General features: G+C 58.1%; 1 protein-coding gene across 1 annotated transcript; it reads right to left on the bottom strand.

Moving 5' to 3' along the window:
- Positions 1-1882: 1882 nt before the first annotated feature.
- On the bottom strand, positions 1883-21354 carry COLGALT1 (collagen beta(1-O)galactosyltransferase 1). The gene is made up of 12 exons (XM_060630597.3): positions 21013-21354; positions 19379-19489; positions 18579-18696; positions 14629-14763; positions 12826-13030; positions 10288-10407; positions 6086-6162; positions 5895-6001; positions 5614-5746; positions 4938-5065; positions 3846-4052; positions 1883-3614 (listed from the first exon to the last, which is right to left on the bottom strand). Exons 1-12 carry the CDS (start codon positions 21270-21272, stop codon positions 3347-3349), a joined length of 1869 nt encoding a protein of 622 aa, XP_060486580.1. The 5' UTR covers positions 21273-21354; the 3' UTR covers positions 1883-3346.
- Positions 21355-21929: the final 575 nt, after the last annotated feature.

Genomic DNA, 21929 nt, shown 5'->3' with positions numbered 1-21929 from the left:
CTTTCAATCTGGCGGCAGAGCCTGAGAATCTATGTTTTAACCAGAGAAATTTCAAAGCAAAGGAAACTTCCCTTCATGCCACACACACACACACAAAAAGACCCTTCTAGAGACTCCTGTCCCCAAGACGCTGAATGGAATGGTGCAGGATTCTCAACCACAGCACTGTGGACTTTTGGGGCCAAAGCAGTCTTTCTCGTGGGGCCGCCCTGTGCATTGTAGGACATTCGGCGGCGTCCCTGGTTTCTACCCACCAGATGCCAGTAACAGCCTCCACCCCCCGTCGTAACCACCAGAGACGTCCCCAGACATCACCAAATGTCCCCGAGGAACAAAGACACCCACTTGAGATCCACTGGGTGGATCTGAAAGTAAGATTTAGAAACACCCCGAGTAACCGGAACACCGGAGAAGTGACTCCGAGGTTCCACGAGAGGGGATTGGTTAATACGCTCGCATCACCCGCCTCCGAAAAAACACACGGCGAACGGTCAGGACTTAACGAGAAGAGTGAATATGGCAGCCGCACGAGGAAACACACACACACCCATTCTTCCAGCATTTTCACCTGTATCGACTCACCCAACTGAAGTACGAGCTCCAGCAGGAAGATGTGTCCTACAACACCGCTCTCAGTGGGGCCGGGACGCTCTGGGGCTGGACCGGCCGAGTGCACGGTCCGTCACCATCGCGGAACTTTGAATTTTTTTTTTTTTTCAACGTTTTTAATTTATTTTTGGGACAGAGAGAGACAGAGCATGAACGGGGGAGGGGCAGAGAGAGAGGGAGACACAGAATCGGAAACAGGCTCCAGGCTCCGAGCCATCAGCCCAGAGCCCGACGCGGGGCTCGAACTTACGGACCGCGAGATCGTGACCTGGCTGAAGTCGGACGCTTAACCGACTGCGCCACCCAGGTGCCCCACCATCGCGGAACTTTGTACGTGACGACCCAGAAGAGAACTGGTAGACGTCTGCACTGATCAGAGTGTCCGCGGTATGTTGTGACATTTCAAAAGGAAATTGCCGAGGGGCACCTGGGTGGCCCAGTCGGTTGGGCCTCCAACTCTCGACTTTGGCTCCGGTCGTGATCTTACAGTGCGTGAGATCGAGCCCTTCATCGGGCTCCGCTGGGGACAGTGCGGGGGGGCCTGTTTGGGATTCTCTCTCTCCCTCTCTCAGCCCCTCCCCTGCTCGCCCGCGTTCTCTCTCTCTCCCAAAATAATAAACTTTAAAAAAAAAAAAAAAAGACAATTGCTGAAAAACTGGGTGCAATCTTATCTCATGTTTACGTTCTACTTCTTCCGCGAGGATCACACACTATCTGTTATTTTGTAAAAGGCCTGGGCAGGTGCCCACGCGCTCCAAGGGCTTGAGAATCTTGAGAACCTTTAAGTATTGGACAAAGGAGATCGAAAGGCGGTTGGGTGTGGATAAACGCCCCACCTCCGTCACCCCTGGGGTGGGACCCCTCTGATGCGGTCTCCTGAGGTCCCCGGTTGCCCAGAGTCAAGCGCTCACTGGCATCCTAATCTCCCGTCCCCACCCCTCCTCGGGGCTTCCTGGAGTCACCTCTCTGACAACTCAAATCCTCATCTTAGGAGTTTCCCGGAGACCCCAAAACACGGCAGCCTGTCTCCTCAATCTGTCGGCGGCGGCAACCCCGCGGTCGACCCCACAGGACACAGGGCACTTGGCCAGCTGTCCCCGGGCTATTCCAGGGAAGTTTTATGGGGCTCTCACTACACCCTCACCCGCATTCACTCCACCAGTGGCTTTCTCTCCGCCACCTGGTTTCCTCCCACACCGGCCGGCAGCGGGGCCGGGGAGCGTGATTGTGCACTGGTGGTCAGCAGAGCAGTGGACCGAGAAAAGAACACAGATTTATGTGAAAACCAACCAGGAACATTTAATAAAAAAATAAGCAAGTTATCCAGGACCTGACCCAGTGAGCAGTCGTCCCTCCGAGAGCAAAGTCCTGGCTCTGACATTCATTCCAGGCCAAAGACACAGCAAGCCCTGCGGCCCCCGCTGGGGGACATCCTGCCCAGGCCTCGGGCAGGACCCCCGGGGTGGGGGGCAGCTGAGCCCACGCAAGGCCCCAAACACACAAACAACCCCACCGAAGGCTTGAACACAGGAACCCCACTGCACAGGCAGGACCCACACGTGGGATGCAGGCCGGGGAGGTCGAGCCAACAGGGGGACGGGGTCCAAACAGGAGCAGGAGTGAGCACGGGAGACCCAGCCCCCGTATTCATCCCTTGCCCCCTCCAGGGGGGCTGCGTCTAGGGGAGCTTGCGTGTGGCCCTGTGGTCACTGGGACCCGCAGCTGCCCCCGGTGAGGGAAGAGCCACCCTCCCTCCTGGGTGGTGGGGGGGGGGGATTTTGTCTGCACGAGCTTGGGTGACCGGGGTGGGGAGGGGCGGGCAGGGGTCAAACTCAGCCAATCATTCCCCAGTCCCACTGGGAGTCCATGAGGTCTGGTCCACAGCAGGCGTTCAATAAATGCCCGCTGCACAAAGAGACAAAAGACTCGTCTTGTGCATCTCGGCGGCCCGGCACACACGTAGGTGACCCAGTGCCGACCCGGCGAGTGTTACACTGTATGGCTAATGCCTGTAGGTGCTCTTTAGATGGGGTGGGGGGTGGGGGGTGGAGGAAACCGATCGAAGCATGAAAAGCACCTTGTTTCTCTTCATCCCCAGCACACAGCAGGCGCTCGATAAAGGCTCTGAGTCAGTGAGAACTTGTCTTTGTGTCACGAGTACCAGGCAGGCACAGAGCGGGTGCTCGGATGTGTTGTTGGAAGAAATGAACGAAAGGGGCCGGTCAGTCTCAATATTCCCAGAGCCTAGGATGGTTGGCGCCCAGCCTACAGTAGGCGTTCAATAAATACTTAAATGAATCAAAACAATGCCTGTGAGTCACTAGTGCTGATTCTTGGCGCGGTGGGGGGGAGGGGCGGTCGGTAAAACCTTGACGACGGAATCGATCGCTGGCCTACGGAATAACTGCGCCTCGCTCACTGCCGCTAACCCAGAAGCCTGGGACACAGCGGGGACTTCAGGTGTTCGGCCCCTGAAGATAGGAACGTGTCTCATTCCCATCTGATCCCCCCCCCGGTTCCGGGCCCCGTTCCCGGCATACAGTAGGCACTCCATTAAAGCTGCCTGCGTGCACGTGATTGCTGAACAAGGGCTGGCTGGATACCGCCTTGCGTGGAGGGCCCTCTGCGGCCGGCCAGGGGTCCGCAGGGGGCTGGGGGGGGGTTGGCCCTTCTGTCCCCGGCCAGCACAAGGAGGCTGGGCCAGCGATGCCTGCTTTGGTGTTTCGGCCGCAGCCCCTCAGAGCTCGTCTCGGGCGGCGCTGTCCAACGGGGACTGCAGCACGTCTGAGTTCTTGGCCTCGCGACTCAGCGCCTGCTGCTCGCGCATCTTCTGGGATTTGGCACGGTCCCAGTCGGTCTTGACGTGTTCGTTGTTCCACACGACCGAGGTCTCCGTGTCACTCACGTAGCCATCGTCCCCTGTGTAGTGCGTGGGGTAGACGAGCAGGGGCTCCACCGAGAAGGCGCGAAGGTTGCGGGGCGAGAAGTGGGCCTTGTACTCAGACCTGGGGGAGGGCGGCGAGAGGAGAGGCAGCAGTGGGTTGGGAGTAAGGGACAGACTGAGACGGAAGTGGGCAGGGCAGTGGCGGGGGGGGGGGGGTGGGGTGGGGGGGGATCACGTGGAGCCGGAGGGTGGGGGTAGCACGGGGGAAGAAGCAGGCAGAGGAAAAGACACACCCTTGGGACAGACACGCGGCAAGAGCCCGACCCGCGTGCCCGCCGCAACCCCCTCTCACACTGGGTGCTTGTCAAACATGACGGGCAGGAACTCATCGACAGGCAGCATCTTGGAGAGCGGCTGGGCCGCCAGCAGCTTGCGGGCGCCTTGCAGGGAGATCACGTAGGCCAGCGTCCAGTAGGAGTAATCGGCCTCCACCAGGTTCCTCACACGGGGCACAGCCTTCTCCGGCCGCTCCACCTGCATCCTCTTCCGGCCCACGTAGCTGGGGTGCAGAGTTATGGCCCTGTCACCCACCTCCTTCCCGCCCGCCGGAGGACGCCCGGCGAGCAAATCAGAGACCGAGCGAGCCTCCGTCAGGCCCCGGGGCGGCGGCAGGCGTGGTGTGTTTGGGGAGCGATGGGGAGGCTGGAGTGGCTGGGCCAGGGAGGACCACAGGGGCCGAGGTATGCAGGGAGGAGACTGGGTTTTTCCAAGGGCACTGGGGAGCCACGGGAGGATCTGGAGCTGGGAAGGGAAGGATGTCCTGGACCCTCGCTGAGGCTGAACCACGGGAAGGAGTGGGGCCGGGAGGGAAGCTGCTCTGACTTCACAAGGCTGTGGGGCAGCTGGGCAAGGCGCGGGAATGTGGTGAGGGGTCAGGGACGAAGGGGTACGGCTGCTGCTCCTGTTACAAACATGGCCCACAGTCTGGGGCCTAGAGCCTGCATCAGGGCCCTGCATCCAGCAGGACAGCGAGAGAGGGAGGGAAGAAAGGACAGAGGCAGGGAGGGGGATCCAACTGACCTAGAGGAGATTCCAAAGGACTGTTCCAGAAATACGCTGGCCACACCCCACCTCGAGCTGGTCCAAGACCCAGGCTCCCCGGCTATGCCCCCACAGTCCGCCAGGCCCCCAGCTTCTGGGAACACTCCCAAGCCCTGACCACACCCACCCCAGGCCACGCCCCAAGCCCCGGCTGCTCTCAGATCCAGGGAGCGCGGGGCCTCTTCTGCTATACCCCCAAGAGTTGGCTCAGCCTGTTAACTTGCAAAGGCCATCAGACCTACAGGCTCTAGGCCACCCTTCTGAGCTCCAGGCTCCAGCTCCACCCCACCCCAAACTGGGCCCCGGACCACGCCACCAGCCCTGCCCCCACCCCCCGACTCACATGAGGTCCCAGTCCAGACCCTCCCGTTCCACGTCCCGCATGAGGTTCAGCAGGCGCCTCTTGAAGAAGATCTCAAAGCGCAGGTCGTCCTCGAACACAAGCGACTTCCGCAGCCCGCGGTCCACCACCTGAGGGAGGACGCCCTGCCCACGTCACACAAAGACCAAGGCCAGACCCGACCCTGAAGTCAGCTCTGCTTAAAGGCCCTGGGGCAGCCGGAGAGAAGCAAACAGGCACCTTCCTCACCGTCTTTTGGGTTGACCTCCCTCCCTTGGAGGGTGGCCGCCCAGCCCCTGGCACGGGGCTGGCGTTGGTTAATGTCCCTGCGGCCGTCGTTTCTAATTGTAAATGTTGAGCACAGAGACCAGGCTCCGGAGACATTTGACAGCAGCTGGGTGGGAAGAGGCCTCAACTGGGGGCCCTGGGTCTCAGACCCCGCCTTCTGTGGGAGCCGGGCTCACCCCTCCCTCCCTAGTCTGTTTTCCCGTCTGCACAAAGGAGGGACAACAGCTGCCCCACCCAGGGTTCAGGGGACTTCTGGTGAAGTAGTCACCAGAGAGAGGCCCTGTGTCCGGCTGAAGTTCCGGAAGCCTGCAGGGGGCGCCAGCGATCCCCTCCCGGAGGGGCCAGAAGCCTGAGGACCCGAGGACAGCCCGCCCTCCCCTGCGAGGCCTACCTCCTTCCAGATGTTATAGTGGCTGAGGAAGCAGCCCAGCTCGCCCTTGGTGAGGGGCCGCCCGTGGTAGGGGTCCCGGTAGCCGGGCAGCATCTGGATGCCCAGCGCCTCCACCTGGCTGGTGTTCATGGCTCTGGAGGCAGGGAGCAGGGGTCAGAGGAAGCCCCGCTCGGCCTGCCATCCCGCTGTCAGCCCGCCCCCTCCCACCGTCCGCACCCGCCAGGGAGCGGTCTACACCCGTGCGTGTGGACCCCCCCCCCCCCCCCGGGGGTGGGACTCACTTGCCGTCCACGGCCTCCACCAGCCGGCACTCGATCTCCTGCGCCTGCAGCGCCCGCAGCATGCGGTCCCGCCGGTCCTGCCGTCGCTTCAGGTTGATCATGAAGACCTGCGGGCCCGGAGCTTCAGTGGGAGACTCCAGGCCGGGCCCCTGCCGCCACCCCCGCCCCCGGGGAAGGAAGGCCTGGCTCACCTCGTCAAAGCCCATCTTGTCAGGCGTCCTGGTGGGCACGGAGATGAACCTGGAGGGCTCCGCCGGTGGGTGCTTCACTGTGGGGCGGAGAGAGGCCACGGGGTCGGTGGGGTCCCTCGGGGAGGGGCCGTGGCCTCCTAACAACCTCCCTATCCCAGCCCCTGTGTGACCCCCCCCCCCCCCTCCCCGACACCCCAAACTCCTTAGCCTGGCACTGGAGGCTGTGCCTGAGCCGGCTCCACTCACAACTCTGGTGCTAGTCTCTTTCCCCACCCCTACTCACTCCGGCTGTCGGCACTGCCCCAAACGCACCCCCTTCCTACCTCAGGACCTTTGCACACGCTGGGCTTCTGCCTGAAACCCCTTTCCTTCCCCCCCTCCATCCCCTGAGTTCTAAGACGGCCTCTTGAGTTGGAGCGGGGCACCTCCTCCTGGCTCCCACAACACCTGGGCTTCTGCCATCGAACCCCAATCCTGCAGTCCTACCTCTCTGGTTTCCTGTCTCCCGTGTGCCCCACAGAACAGACACCAGGTCTGTCCACTCACGCTGAGTCCCCAGTGCCCAACGCTTGGTACGCAGCAGGCACTCAATAATTACTCGTAGAACGAGCACAGGAATGATGGCAAGCCGTGTGACGTTGACCTGCCTGGGCCTTGGCTTTCCTCATCTATAAAATGGGACTCTAATAAATAAAAACCACTAACAAAAAATTCTTTAAAATGGGACCCGATTTTAAAAACCTCCTCCTCCCAGAGGTTTCAGGGAAAGATGCCACGAAACGACACATGTTATGGGTTGAACTGTGTCCTCCCCAGTATGTTGGGATCTTTACCCCCCGTACCTCGGAATGTGACCTTATTTGGAGGTAAGGTTTTAAAGACATAGTCAAGTTAAAATAGTGACTGGGATCCTTAGAAACATGGGAACTTTGGTTACAGACGCACGCGCAGAGGACCACAGGAAACGTGCAGGGGGATGGTGACCGTGTGACTGGAGCCCCTACAAGCCAAGCTATGCCAAGAACTTCAGAGTGGCCATGACCACTCCCCTGTCAGCTGCAGTGAACGATGCTCAGACCACGTCCCTGGGGCCCTGTCTTGGCACACCCCTGGTGGTTTCCCTCAGAAGGATCAGATCCGCGGGAGGACGGGGGGTTGGGGAGGCTCCTGCACGCCCACTGGGCTGGCCCAGAGGAGCCCAGCCTCACGGGCAGTGCGGCATCTACAGCCGTCAAGAATACAGGCCCTATATGAGCCTGAGGGACAGACACAGGCCCCTCTGTCTGGGACAGACCTGGGCGAGGCCCAAAGCCAACCTGGGCCCCCCAGGGACACCACATCCTGGGTTTTTTTTTTTTTGTTTTTTTTTTTTGCCTGCTGGGGGCCCTACCCAGCTCTGACCACCCCCTGCCCTCTTTGGGGGAGCCGGAGACCAAGGGCAAGATGTTGGGGTCTGAGCATCCGGGTGCAAACTCCAGGTGCCTTTCCCTTCTCTTTCGGAGCCTCGGCCCCTCCCCCGGGGCCCAGGCTCCCCTGGCCTGCCTGTGGGGAGTGAGGATCTCCTCTTTATTGCCCGTTCTGGGAAAATGGAGCACAGCGGGCATCCAGAAGGAGCACAGCCATGCAGCCTTTCCAGAAAGTCACATCACAGTGGTTATAAAAACCTAACACCTTCAGACCCATCATGGGGTGAATAATCGAACTTGCCCAAAGAGAGGTCTGGCCTTTGTCCCTAGCTCCTGGGAGGTGGAAGCCCTCTGAACATCCTGCCTGGCAGGACTATCTTTGTTTGCCTGGGGTCTTGGGCCACACCGGGTGGTCTATGCCAACAGTGTGATGTAGGATCTTGCGCCATGTGGAACCAGCTCGCCCTCTGCGAGGACTAGACGTGGAGGTCACCCATGTGGCAGTCAGCCAGGTCCCTGTGAGTCCAGTAAAAACCCTGGACACCGAGGCTCAGGGGAGCACCCGTGGCTGGCAGTACACCATGCGTGTTGTTCACACTTTGGTGCTGGGAAAAGTACAAGCTGTCCGCACGACCCCACAGAGAGGGGACGACTGGAAGTTCCATGCATGGAACGCTCCTGGATACCACCCCAGGCACCCCTTCCCTCTGCTGACTGTAATCTGCCCTTTCACTCTTAATAAACCGTCACTGTGAGTGTAACAGCTTCCGGTGAGCCCTGAGTCCTTCTAGCGAATTCTCAGACCCGGGTGTGGTCTCAGGGACCCACGGACTCTGCAACTGGTCTAAGAAGTAAGAGAACTAGTAACACTAGGCAGCAAGGCAGGGGACGAGCCTCCGCTGCATCCAGCAGCCATGGCGGCACCGGCGGGACGCTGGGCGGACGACCTGGTACTTGAGAGAGGCACGCGGGGCGATTCCACTTCCGGAAGCACCAGGCAGCCCAAACCCATCCGCTGAGGAAACAGGGGCGGTGGGAGGGCCAGGGGAAGGCCAGGGCCCGGGCTGTGGCTGGTGACAGGATACAAAAGCGATCATCACCCGCACACACACAACTCCCATCGCCCCCGTGTTGTTAAAGCTCAACGGACAGGACTTATATGGAGCAAGGTTTACGGGGCCGACAGGGAGAGATGCCGCGTAGTCCGGGGGCAGGGGCGGGGCGGCGGGGAAAGGAAGCAAGTCTCCGGGTTCCCCATATTCAGGGGCCTCGCGGAGCTTTTCTGCAAGTCTGAAGCTTTGCCATAAGACAGACCTGAATGCATGGGGAAAAAAAATCACACGCACAGCCTGGGTCCAAGCGCCCACGCGTGGACACGTGGTTTTCACTCAGACCAGAAGGAAGGATTTGCACCAACACCTGAAACCTCCAGCCCCTCCTGCCTTTCCTGGCCCCTGAGAAACGGGGAAATATTCGCCCCTCTGTCATTTTCGGTTTCTAACAGCAGCGCGAATGGTTTCCTGACCGGAGAGAACACTGGAAATATTTGTGAAACTTTAAACTAGGAAAACTACGGAAGCCTCGGAGATATTTCTCAGGGTCTAGTCGCCAGTGGGAGTTGGTGACAAGCAGAGATCTACCTCCTGTGACTGCAGTCTGGTGGGGTTTGCTGGGCGGGGTGTGGGCATCCGTCCCAGACGCTCAGATTTTATGCGGGGGGGGGGGGGGGTCTTCAGCCTGGTCACCTTGCAGCCTCCAGATGTCACCTCCAAATACCCAGAAGTTGCCCCAGAAGGCAGGGTGCCATTCCACCTTCAGCCACCAGGGGGTGCCACAGACAGAACTTTCTAGAGCGTGGGCACAGTGGGAAAGGAGCCCCAGAGCTGGGCTCCTCCCTGTCTGTGCGGTGGGAGGAGTGGCCATGCCGCCTCAGAGGCTGTCTTGGGGGAGTGTGTGGCCAGCACAGGGCGAGGCCCCCGTGGAGGTGGACAGTGTCTCACTGCTGGCTGCTCCGGAGATCCCCCAGCTGCTCAAACCACCACGAGGGCAGCTCAGCCCTGCGTGCCTGTCCCATCTCAGGGGCCCACCGGAGGGACAGCTGGCGTAACAGTTTATGGATTGATGTGTATATGTACATACATATTAGAAAGACGTGAGCTTGCAACTATGATACAAATACCTTTTTAAAATAAATCTATTCAAGTGGGGGAAATAAAAGCATTCATGTAAGAGAAATACGAGACAAAGAATGGTGGGTCTGGGGGTTGGCAGGGGTACGGATGAGGAAACGGCTCAAGATGACTCACAGTGTCCCAGACGCTACCATGCACATGAAGGTCTATCAGTGAAAACCTGCTGCCCCTGGGCTCCCACACCCTCCATGGCTCCCGCCTGCCACCAGGGGAAAAAGGCCTGTTCCTCAGCTTGGTGTCTGAGGCCACTGCCCCGGCCCCACCTGCCAGCTCTGCCCAGCTCACCACCTCGATTTCTGCCCCGTCAACCTTGGCTGTTCGCTGGGCTCACGTCCCCTCCAGCCTCCCGGCCTTTGCGAGGGCTGATCCTCCGGCTGCAATCTTCTTCCTGGCTAACTCCCGTCCACCCTGCATCTCCATGCCACCTCTTCCCGGAAGCCCACCCCGACCGCTCTCGGGAGGCTGCGCACAGCTACCTGCAAGCTGTTCGTGCCGGGCACCCCCTGCCCCCAGCCAAGGGACTGGCGTGCGGCAGACGCTCGCGTCGGGGGATGGGTGCGAGGTGGCGGAGAAAGGGAGGTGACTTGGGCGCGGGTGGACTCACCCATGACCTCCAGCTGCACGTGCATGAAGCTCTCGGCCTCATCCTGGAGGCTGCTGTGCGCCCGCAGCGGCACTGGCAGGAAGCCATATACCTCCTTGTTGCAGACGTACATCTGGACCTCTGGGGCCAAGGAAACAACAATCAGAAATGCAAACGGCGGGGCTCCGGGGTGGCTCAGCCGGTTGGGCGTCCGACTTCGGCTCGGGTCGTGATCTCGCGGTCCGTGGGTTCGAGTCCCGCGTCAGGCTCTGTGCTGAGAGCTCAGAGCTTGAAGCCTGCTTCGGATGCTGTGCCTCCCTCCGTCTTTCTCTGCCCCTCCCCTGCTCGCGCTCCGTCTCTCTCTCTCTCTCAAAAATAAATAAACGTTAAAACGAATTATTAAAAAAAAAAAAAAAAAAAAAGCAAGTGGAAATGGTGTGAAGCCGCAGGGCCCCGGGCGGGGCTGGATCCGAGACAGGTCCCGCTGCTCCTGGCAACCAGCAGAGGCTCCTCAGCTCCCCATCTGGGGCCAGGAGCCAGAGGAGGGGCTCACGCTGCCGGGCAAGCCCATGACAAACTCCAGAGCTGTTAACAGGCGCCTTGTGCGGCCACGGACTCAGTCCCCGCAGGATTCCGTGACAAACCAAACCGCAAAACAGCGGGTGGACCCCACCAGATGCACCCTTATGCCCAGAAAGGGGCTGCAGCTGAACAAAACATTAGTTACATCAGAGCCGCCTGCATTCGCCCTTTTCTGAGTGGTTTACATCTTTGTATCTTGTGTAATCTTTTTTTTTTCCCTTAAAAAAAAAAAAAAACCCGGTGAAAATGATTTTTCGTTTTAACTGGTTAAACTTTTTCTGTGAAGGGCCAGATGGTCAATATTTACGCTTGGGGGCCAGACAGTTCTGTCTGAATGACTCAGTTGCCGTTGGAACGCGAAAGCGGCCATAAATGATGCTTAAATGGATGGGCGTGGCTGTGTGCCGCTGAAACTTTATTTATAGGCCCTGAAATATGAATTTTATATGATTTTCAGATGTCACAGAATATTCTTGTTCTTTTCATTTTTTCCAATTCAGATGACCAACTATATACTTCTTATATATATTTGGACTTTGTTCACAGTTTCTGGCTCACGGTTCCCCAAACCCGTGGAATTTCCTAAATGTTGAGAGCTTAAAAGTGTCTTTTATGTTAAGAAATGCCTTTTGAGAAGCATTTAAAGAGGACCTCCCCCAACACACACACACACACACACACACACACACACACTGATTGCCAGGGGAATCAACCACGAATAGAAGGTTGGATTCTTCAGTCCCACCCCTCCGACCTCTGGGGAGAGGAGAGAGGTAGAGGCTGAATCACCAAGAGCCAACGATTCAATCAACTGCGTCTATGTCACGGAAGCTTCCATAGAAACCCGACAGGATGGGGTTCAGAGAGCTTCCGGGGTGGTAAACACGGGGAGATGTGGGGAGAGCAGTGCACGTGGAGAGGAGAGGAAGCTCGGTGCCCCTTCCCACGTACCTGGCCCTGGGCGTCTCCTCTACATGGCCGCTCCCGGGTTCTATCCTTTTATAATAAATCAGTAATCTAGTGAGTCGATGGGTTTCCTGAATTCTGTGAGCCGCTCTGGCAAATTAACGGTGAGACCGTGGGTTGGTGGCTGGCATGTGAAGTCGGGGGCCGGGGGGGAGGGGGCAGTCTTGTAGGACCGAGCGCTCAACCTGTGGAATCTGACGCTATCTCTGGGTAGACAGTGTCAGAACGGAGTTGAATTATAGGACACACTGCTGGTGTCCGAGAATTGATTGTTGGACAACACGCCCCCCCCCCCCACCCCCGCCCCGCACACATACATGATGCAGTTGGGTCCAGGAACCAAAGGCATTCTTAGCTCGTGGCTATAGGAAAACAGATGGTGAGCCGGCTTTGGCCCATGGGCCATAGTTGGCCGCACGGTGGTTTTAAAAATACGACAGGTCAGCTATGGTTGGCTGTGTTCTCTCTCTCTTTAAAATGTTTTTTGGTGGGGGGGGCGTCTGGGTGGCTCAGTCAGTTATGTGTCCGACTTCAGCTCAGGTCATGATCTCCCCGTTTGTGGGTTCAAGCCCCACGTCGGGCTCTGTGCTGACAGCTCGGAGCCTGGAGACTGCTTTGGATTCTGCGTCTCCCTCTCTCTGCCCCTTTCCCGCTTCCTCTCTGTCCCTCAAAAAATAAATGCTAAAAAAATTTTTTTTTAATTTTTTCCCCCTAATTGTACAGTTAGGGAACAATTATGCTCAGCTACAGAAAACTGGGAGAACACAGGAGAATATCAAGATGGGAATGACCCTCAATAAAGAGGTCTTAAACACCTGGGGAGTGAAGCGCCCCAGCAAAGCTGGGGCTGGAAAATAAGTAGGTCCTGAGGCTATCGCCTGACACCTGGCTACAGCCACACCCGAAGCCATCCCTGCATCCTGCAGCTCTGATTGTGTGAACCTTCTGTGGGCTCGGCACCGTCCCAATGAACCGGACGCCCCAGTGACGGCCCACTCCCTGCGGGCTCACCTGCTTGCTTGCAGGAGAAGGCAAAGACGATGATGTCGTCAAAGGACCAGGTGTAGTCGGGGTGAGGAGGGTAGAATGCCAAGTTCCTGGATGCCGCCTTCCGCAGGTCGATCAGGAAGGTCGAGTGCACCATGGGAACCGCAAAGCAGCCCTGACGGTCCCGCTTGCGGATGGGGATGTAGGCAGGGGTGCGTTTGTAGTAGCCCTGCAGGGAGAGGGGCAGGGTGCGGGGGTCCCTAAAGGTGAGGCGGGGGGGCCTGGGACAACGGGAGGCATGGAACAACTCGGAGAGCAAGACCCAGATGCCAGCCTCTGGCCGCAGTGGGTATTCGCCGAGTGCAGAGCTCTGGGTGCGGTCAGGCCTCACCTGCACCCCACCCCCCACCAGAACCTCGGCCACCCAGGGGTGGGGGTGGCAGATAAGGGAAGGGAAGCGGCTGTCCACCTCCACGCTTCAGATCAGGAGGGAGCCACTGGGGGGGCTCAGTCGCTTGGGCGTCCAACCTGGACTCTGGACGTCGGCTCAGGTCACGGTCTCACGGTTCGTGAGTTCGAACCCCAGGTGGGGCTTTGCACGGATAGCGCAGAGCCTGCGCTGGATTCTCTGTTTTCCTCTCTCTCTGCCCCTCCCCTGCTAGCACTCTCCCTCTCAAAAATAAAGAAAGATTAAAAAATTAGAAAAAAAAAAAAAAAAAGAAGAAAGACAGGAGACATTAGGGAAGGAGGAAATCAGAAAGTCAAGAAAGGGCTGGATCTTTGTGATCCTTTGATTTACGCTGGACAACTTCAAAGAAGTTGGGGGGGAATCTTCTAGAAAAGATGACTTAACAGTCGGAGGTTGGTCTCTCTCTTCGTCATACCTTTACAAACTGTAATTCTTAGAGTGTAACATTCAGGTTTCTACGACATATTTTTAACAAATAGAAACCATGAAATTGTTCACTTTAAAATGGTGAGTTTGGGGCTCCTGGGTAGCTGTTGGTTAAGCGTCTGACTGTTGATTTCAGCTCAGGTCATGATCTCACAGTTTGTGGGTTCGAGTCCCACGTCAGGCTCCATGCTGGCAGTGCAGAGCCTGCTTGGGATACTCCCTCCCTCTGCCTCCCCTGTTTGCTCTCTCTCTCTCAAAATAAATAAAAATAAACAAACAAAGCTGAGTTTTATGTTATGTGAATCACCCAACAATTAAAAAGACAGGCAGAGTCAAGAGGGGTCCTGGCTCCAGCCACCAAACCCCATTCCGCTGGCATGGTCCCCACTCCAGCACCTACCCTTTCACTCCCCCTGGAGTTGCCTGCAACCCCAGCCTCAACCCTGGGGTGGGACTTGTGGCCCAGGCTTGGTCAATCCGAACCTGGCATTTTCCTGGCTTCAGTAACTGGCTCAGGTGTAGGAGGAGACTAGACAGGGACCAAAGTGGACTTTGGCCAGATGGTGCTGGGATCATGCCTCAAGAGTCTGAAAATGAAGCCACCCAAAGGATGGAGGAAGACAGGAATGCTGTTTGAATACCTAGATCAAGCGGTGCCTGAAGTCCTATCCTGGCACCGCCCCTTCCTAGCTGTGTGAGCTTAGGCAAGTCAACTCCTCTCTGTGTTTCTATTTCTGCTCCAGTAACTGGGAAGAGGGTGAGGAGGAGAGGGCACAATCACAGCCCCTCCCCAGAGGGGCTACTTCAGGATTATCACAATGATGTTGTGAGATGCTCACATGAGGTGGTATGGTAAGTTAGACTCTAGCCACAGCCCCCAGTTGCTCACCCCTCCCACCCCGGCCCACACCCTACCCCAGAAGCCCCCTGACCTGGGAAGTCATCCCACACCAGAAGTTGGAGTACGCAGCCCGCGAATCCAGCATCGGGGCCACCACGGTCTTATTCTCGGCGATGAGGAGGCTCAGTGTGTCAGGGTTGAGGATCAGGTTGTCTGCATCCACAAACTGCAAAACACCCAATACAGCATCAGCATGGGTCACGGGACCGACCTGGGCTGGGCCACAGCTCTGAACAGCCAGAGCCCTACAGGGGAGGGGCGTCTGGGGATCCCGGAGCAGCAGAGGGGGCCCTGGAAGCCACCTGGTTCCTCAAGCGACAAGCCAAGTCATGCTCATACGATACACTACACGGCAAGAGAAGGGACAGACCACACAGCACAAAGCAACATAAATGGGTCCCAGATGTAGCACTGGCAACTTTCAAAACGGGCAGCGCTGGAGGACGAGGACAGTAGGAGCAGAGGCCACCTCTGTGCGGAGTGGCTGGGAGGAACACACGCTTTTCCTAACGTCGATTAGATGCTGATAAAAAGCGTATAAAAATCAGACCTTCGCATAAGCCTTTTTTTTTTTCCTTTAATGCCTTGAATGTTGGGATAAAAACATGGTAACTTCCTTGTTGCGGCACAAGATGAAATCTACCAGCCCGGGAACAGCGTCACCATGGGGGGGGGGGGGGGAGGGGTGCCTGCTGGTCCCCCCACCCCAAACCACGCGTCACCAACACTCTCCAGCAAGGCCACGCCAGGATGCTCACCACAGTGTTATTTATCACACAACCCGGGGACGACCCAAGAGCCTGGTGGTGGTGGACCAGCCAGGGGGGTTCGGGCCACGTCCCACCGCGGAGTGAGCCAAGACGGCTGGGAATCGCGCCGCAGAAAACGATCGGGTAAGGGCGGTCCTGTCCACCGGGGATACGCAGGTCACGATGCGATTCCACACTCCGAGGCGTGCTCCAGGACAACGGGGAACAGGGATGAGACATTTGCACACCCAGGTTCCCTGTGGCATTGGCCACAGCAGCCAAACGGCGGAAATGACCCAAGTGTCCGTCGATGGCAGAAGGGATGAACAAAACGTGGTCCATCCGTTCAAGGAACATGACTCAGCCACAAAAAGGACTACAGTTCTGGCACACGCTACCACATGGATGGGCCTTGAGAACATGGTGCACGGTGAAGGACACCAGACACAAATGCCACCTGGTGTTATGATTCATTTACATGAAATGTCCACAACGGGCGCATCTATAGACACAGAAAGCAGACTGGTGGGTGCCAGGGGCTGGGGGACGAGGAGTGGGGAGTGATTGCTCATGGGGACAGGGTCTCCTTCTGGGGTGCTGGGAATGTTCTGGAACTGGACAGAGGTTGTGGTTGCACAACATAATGAATGTACTAAATGCCGCTGAGTTGTCCGCTTTAAAACAGTTAATTTTATGTTATGTAAATTGCACCTCAATTAGAAAACACAGAAAAGCAGCCAGAAAGTGAGTCTCCCTGGGAGGTAAGATTATAAGGTTTGCTTGGTTTTTTTCTTTCCTAAGTTTCTTATTTTTTTCTTGTGTATTTTCACACCAGTAACACCTACATCGCTTGCAAAAGGAGGAAAAAAGAGGGTCCTTTTCTTCCCTTTCTCTTTCTTTCTTTCTCTCTTTCTTTCTTTCTTTTTAAAGAGGTCCTTTTCATAACAATTTTAAAACACCGGACAAAGGGGTCCACATCCCAGTGTGGATTTCCAAAGGCCCCAGTCACAGAAAGACACTGGTATGCCGAAAGCTACTTTGAGTTTTAAACTAACACACTGAGTTCCGCCCAAGTTTGCTGAGGGAGAGAAGTACAAGCCAGCCAGCCTCGAACCTGGGGAAGCAGACAAGGTGGCTCTGTGCTAGATGGTTCCAGGAGGGGCCAGTCTCCTCTCTGCACCTCACTGGTTCCGAGACTCCACCCAGCACGTGGTCACCTACCTCTCTGAGCCTCCACCTTCCCGTCTGTAAATGGGCTGATAAGACATCAACCTACAGGGCTCCCAGGAGGAGTCTGTTCTTTTTTTTTTTTTTTCCCCCCGTTTAAGAAAAGAAAAAGTAATTTATAAAGGGTGTTCCATTCTTTCTCCTCCACCCTCTCTGCAGAGCTCAGGTCAGGGACATGGGGTCCTCCTGGCACGCTCACATCTAGTCCCCCAACAGAGCCTGTCCCCTCAGCCTGAAAAAGCATCCCCAATCCATTTGCAGTCACTCCCCACTCCTCCTGCTCCATATTGGCCTCTACCCTGGCCTCCTGCTAACCCCATTCCTGCCCCAACAGACCCTGCTTCCCCATGGGGGAAGCCACGGGGCTTCTGAAAATCATAAATCAGAACACAGTTCTCCTGTGCTCACATACCCTCCATGGCTCCCCATTACCCTCAAAGTAAAAATGAAATCTCTCCCTTGGTCTGCGTAGTCTGGCCCCCACCCACCACTCCAGGACCGCCTCCATCACCCCTCCAGCCACACCGGCTTCCTTCCCAGTCCCTGTATGCCCCACGCTTGTGCCCTACTCTGTTCCCTCTGCCTCAGACACTCCCTCAGTATCCCCCCGGAGGCCGGCTTCCTTCTTCCTTCGGATCCACTGCCAGGGTCCCCTCCTAAGGGAGGCCCCCAACCCTGCTCACTCATCACAACACCCTGATTATGCCATCTGTTGTGGACTGAACGGGGGCCCCAGAAAACGATATGTTGAAATTCTGACCCCTGGTGACCTGTGACTGTGATCTTAATAGGGTCCTTGCATATGTAAGTAAGATGTAGGTTAAGATGGGGTCAGACTGGAGTAGGGTGGGCTCTAAATTCAATGACTAACGGCCTGATAAGAAGAGACAGAGAGAGGAGTCCGTGTGACCCCAGAGGCAGACAACAGAGCGATGTGGCCACAAGCCAAGGAACATGCGGAGCCCCCACAAGCTGGAAGAAGTGAGGAAGGACCCTCCCCTAGAGCCTTCAGAGGGAGCAGAGCCCCGCGGACACCTTGACTTCAGACTTCTGGTCTCCAGAACCGCGTGACAATAAACTTCCGTCATTTTAAGTGCCCCCCCCCCCACCCACCCAGTGCGGGCTACTTTGTCACCGTAGCCCCAGGACACTGATCCGCCACCAGCTGCCTTTGTACGATCGCAGCACTGGCTGCCTTTCGGTATGTCCTCACTCAGTTTCGTTTTCTGGTCACGTCCGCCTTTCCGGGGACGCTAGGAAGGCAGGGTGCAGCCCGTGCTGACCCTCACCGTGTCCTCGGGGTCCGGCCCGCGGACGGAAGGCAGGGGACAGGCTCACAGACGTCTGCCCACTAAGTAAATAAGGAAGGTGCAGACCGCAGCTCAGGGCCCGGCGTGTAGATGGAGACCAACCACAGGTACGTCAGGCTGGCACGAGTGCACTCAGCCTCCACGGGGAGCCAGGCCCAGCCTTCAGTGCCGTCCACCCCCACCCGCACCAGGGGGGAGATCACGTCCAGATCAAGGGGATGGGCGGACGGGGCTCGCAGGCCTGTGGGGAGATACCTTAACATCACTGCACTTGTGCCTGAACCGTCCCTCCCTCCAGAGGCAATGGCCGGCCCAGAAGGAAGTGAAAGTCAGGCCCCATCGCCAGTGCCCCCCAGCCCCCCACCGCATCCTCTAGCTTCTCGGAATTCGCCCAGAGGATGTTATCCTCGGGTGTGCAGGAGGGGCAGTAAAAAGGAGACGGCCCAAGGGTCCCACCACAGGGGACGGTTAGGATCACAACCTGATGACTAAGAGCCCAGGGGGCCCTGCACTGAATCCCAGCAACTCTGCGACCCAGCTGTGTCACCTCTGACAACTCACTCCCCCTCTCAGAGCCTGTTTCCCTCCGTAAACGGGGGTGGGGTTAAAGTTGGTCTCTACAGCCCACTGCTCCGGCCTCCCTCGGCCACCCAGACCTCCCCCGCCATCTGGGGGCAGCTGGCCGAGAAACTCACCAGGATGTAATCGGCCCACATGTCCCGGGCAGATTTCAGGGCTGCCTGGCGCAACTTCATAACGTGCTCGTAGCGCGAGTCGGACCAGTGTTTGGGGCCCTCCTCGTCCGGGTAGGACCTGCAGAGAGGCAGCTGTGCTGTGGGAAGCGTGGGGCACCATCGCAACCCAGGGGGCAGTGGTCAGAGAGGGCTTCCTGGAGGGGGGGATGTGTGGGCTGGATCTGAAGGCTGCGAGGAAGCAAGAGGAGAAAACTGGGGGAGGAGGCCCAGGGCCAGCTGCAGAGGAGGAAGAAAGCTCTGGAGATGGGGGTCGGGGGCCTCTATGCCTTGCAGGGTCATTCCTGAGGGTAAGAGGAGCCGCAGAAGTAAACTTGCAGCCTGTCCTCCCAGACTCGGAATCTGGTCTGGGCAGCAGACGGGTTAAGAAAAAAAACCTGAAAGGATTAAAGAAACCAGGGGTCAGCACTGCCCAGGGGATCATGGGGAAGCTAAGCAGTAGAGCTGGTGCCAGGGCACAGAGGGACACTGGGGACAAAGCAGTAGGTGTCCCCACCACCAGGAGGACAAGGGCCGAAGGGAACTGCGGGGAAGAGAATGTCTGGGGCAAAGGTCCAGCTGGAGGATTACGGCCCATTGAAGCTGAAGGCGGATCAGAGCAGCCAAGGCCAGCCCTTAAGGCTGCAGAGCTGGGACAATGGGGAATCAGGAAAGGTGTGTGAATAAGGGCGCAGCCCAGTCCGGCTGTTGGGGCATCTGGGGCGGGGGGGGGGGGGGGCATCCGGGCAGAAGCCGAAGCTCACCTGGGCTCCTCTGCCGGCCGCCACTCCACAGAGTGGTACCAACTCTTTACAGCCACCAGCCATTCCCGCAGCACAGCCGACGTATTGTCTGAGTTGTGGTCCGTGGCCACCCTGCGGGCAGAGCAGGACAGGCAGCGTGAGGCCGGGGACAGTGAGGCAGGGCAGACCACCGGGGCAGCAGGGCAACAACAGACTCCGGACCCCAAGCCAGCCTCCCACTAGCTTATAGCCCCGGGCAAGACGCTTCCCCCCTCGCTGCCTGTTTCCTCATCTGAAATACAGGTGAGGGAGGACTGGACCCACTTCCCCGGGCTGCAGAGGGGATCAAACGAGCTCATTCTGGAAAAACACATCAGACGTCATCAGTTCTATTGAGCATCTAGGATCTTATAACCACCCCAAGTACTAAATAGGTACAATTTAGTTTTACCATGTTTTCAAAGTTTATTCATTTATTTTGTGTGCGAGAGAGAAAGAGAGAGAGAAAGAGAAGGAAAGAGAGAGCCCCAAGCAGGCTCCACTGTCAGCACAGAGCCAGAGGGGGGACTCGAACCCACGAACCCATGGGAACCCATGAGATCATGACTGGAGCCAAAATCAAGAGCCGGACACTTAACTGACTGAGCCACCCAGGCGCCCCTGTGCAGTTTAATTTTAAAATGTATCCAGTATATCACAGACGCTCACCGCCCCCCCCCCCTCAATTGTCTCTTATGAGCAACACCACCTTATAGTGGGCTGTGGTTACTTATTAATTCAACAAACATTTCTTGGATTATCCAGGCTACGCAACCTGGGGTGGAGGAGCGAGAGCCATTTAAGAGTTCAGGTTAACCATAAAGATGAGAGCTATCCCCCCACCAAAAAAAAAAAAATTGTTATGAAGTCGCCAACAACAGCAGTGATGATTAGTAATGCCAACATAAGGATAAGAGTAACGGTCACAGCTCTGGCCCATCGGGCACCAAATCAGAGATGCCAGGCGCAAGGGCTTCACGGGCACCAAATCAGAGATGCCAGGCGCAAGGGCTTCGCAGGCATTAACTGGTTAATTTTCTGAGATGGGCCCAACCGCAGTGACATTAACGCCCCCCATTAACTGAGGCAGGAGGCGGGAAGTCACCAGCCAGGCAGAACTCGGCCCCATTCCCCTGCCACGAAAGAGCCACTTCCCCCTTTGGCCACTAGGGTCCGGTAACCCACCCACCCACGCTGGTTAGAGGGCAGGGAATCTGACTCCGGCTGGGTTCGGGATCCAAGGCAGCAGGAGCCGTGAGGTCTTTCTGTTAGCGGAAGTGCCGTGTGGGCCGCGGGGACCCCGGGTTCCCCTTCTTTGGGGCTGTGGGTGCTCCGAAGCGGGTTTGAGGGTTAGTCCCAGGCAGAGCGGCCCAGCCCTGGGCTGGGCGCGAGGGGTCCCGGATCTGCAGAGCGCGGTCGGTCAGTCCTAATGCGGCGGGGAAGAGACAGGGGGAGGGGCGGGACGGCAAAAGCAAAGGGCCCGCGCGCCCGGCCCGCCCCGAAGAGGGAAGCCAGCGGGGGCCACGCGTGGGTCCGGTCCGGCCGGGGCAGCAGGCAGCGCGTGGCGTGGAGCCGCCCGAGTGGGGGCAAGCAGGCCGGGCGGGGGCCGAGCTCACCACAGCGCCGTGCGCTCCCGCGGGTGCCGCAGCCGCTCGAGCGCGCCCAGCGTGGCGGGCAGCGCGTGGGCCGCGTTGCGCGCCAGCAGCGCGATGAGGACTCGCGGCGCCTGCAGCGGCGACTCCGGGCTCCAGCGCTCCTCGGGGAAGTAGGCGGCGGCGCCCGGCGGGCCCCCCGGGGGCGGCAGCGCCAGCAGCAGCAGCAGCAGCACCGGGCGCGGCCGCCAGCCCCGCCTGCACGCGCGTGGGGCCTTCGCCATCGCGCCACGCGTCGCCTTTAAGCCGTTTTTTCTGCCGGCGGACGCCGACCGCGCCTTGAAGAGGCCAGTGGGGGGCCCCGCCCTGCCGCGCGCCTTAAAGGGGAGGAGCGCCTGGAGTGAATCAGCCGTCCGGGCCCGTTTCCCAGGCCCCGCCCTCAGGACGGCCTTAAAGGCACAGAGAGCCCGGAGCCTTCCAATCTGACGTGACTCTCGTGCCTTCAAGGTGCCGGAGCTCAGGACAAGCCCTGCCTCCCGACACCGGCCCCCGCCTGATGTGCCTCCAGGCGGAACTGGCTAGTTAGGACCAGGTTTCACGGGGACGTCGTCTAGGGCTGTTGGGTGTGAAGCGCGCGTGGCCCCTGGCGTCCTGCAGACCTGGCTTCAAATTCAGCCCCCACCGTGGGCTCCCAGTGTGAGCCTCAGTTTGTCCATCTGTGCTATAGGGTCTTCCCGACGCCTCAAGGCTGGCGGCTGCTGGAGCCAGATACTTGAAAATGCTGAGCACGCGATCTGGGGGCAGGGTGGGAGTTTCCAGAGAAATGCTATCAGGGAATTGTTTCCCAGGACCCTTATTAATGTACTTTACGTGATATTTGCCCTTCCTCCTCCCGATGCCCTTCTCCTTGTCCATCCCCTTCTTCCAAATTCATTTCTCTC

The sequence above is a fragment of the Panthera onca genome, chromosome A2 (assembly GCF_046562875.1).
Source record: "Panthera onca isolate mPanOnc1 chromosome A2, mPanOnc1 haplotype 2, whole genome shotgun sequence".
NCBI lineage: Eukaryota > Metazoa > Chordata > Mammalia > Carnivora > Felidae > Panthera > Panthera onca.
Note: the sequence above shows the minus strand (reverse complement) of the source record. Positions and strands in the feature narration are given on the sequence as shown.

Excerpts from the sequence above, each read along its gene's own strand:
- COLGALT1 (XM_060630597.3), bottom strand. The coding sequence starts at position 21,272 with ATGGCGAAGGCCCCACGCGCGTGCAGGCGGGGCTGGCGGCCGCGCCCG. Across the intron at positions 5,747-5,894 it reads GTGGAGGCCGTGGACGGCAA|AGCCATGAACACCAGCCAGG; the intron begins GTGAGTCCCACC and ends CCCTGCCTCCAG. Across the intron at positions 3,615-3,845 it reads ATGTTTGACAAGCACCCAGT|GTCTGAGTACAAGGCCCACT; the intron begins GTGAGAGGGGGT and ends GCCCTCCCCCAG.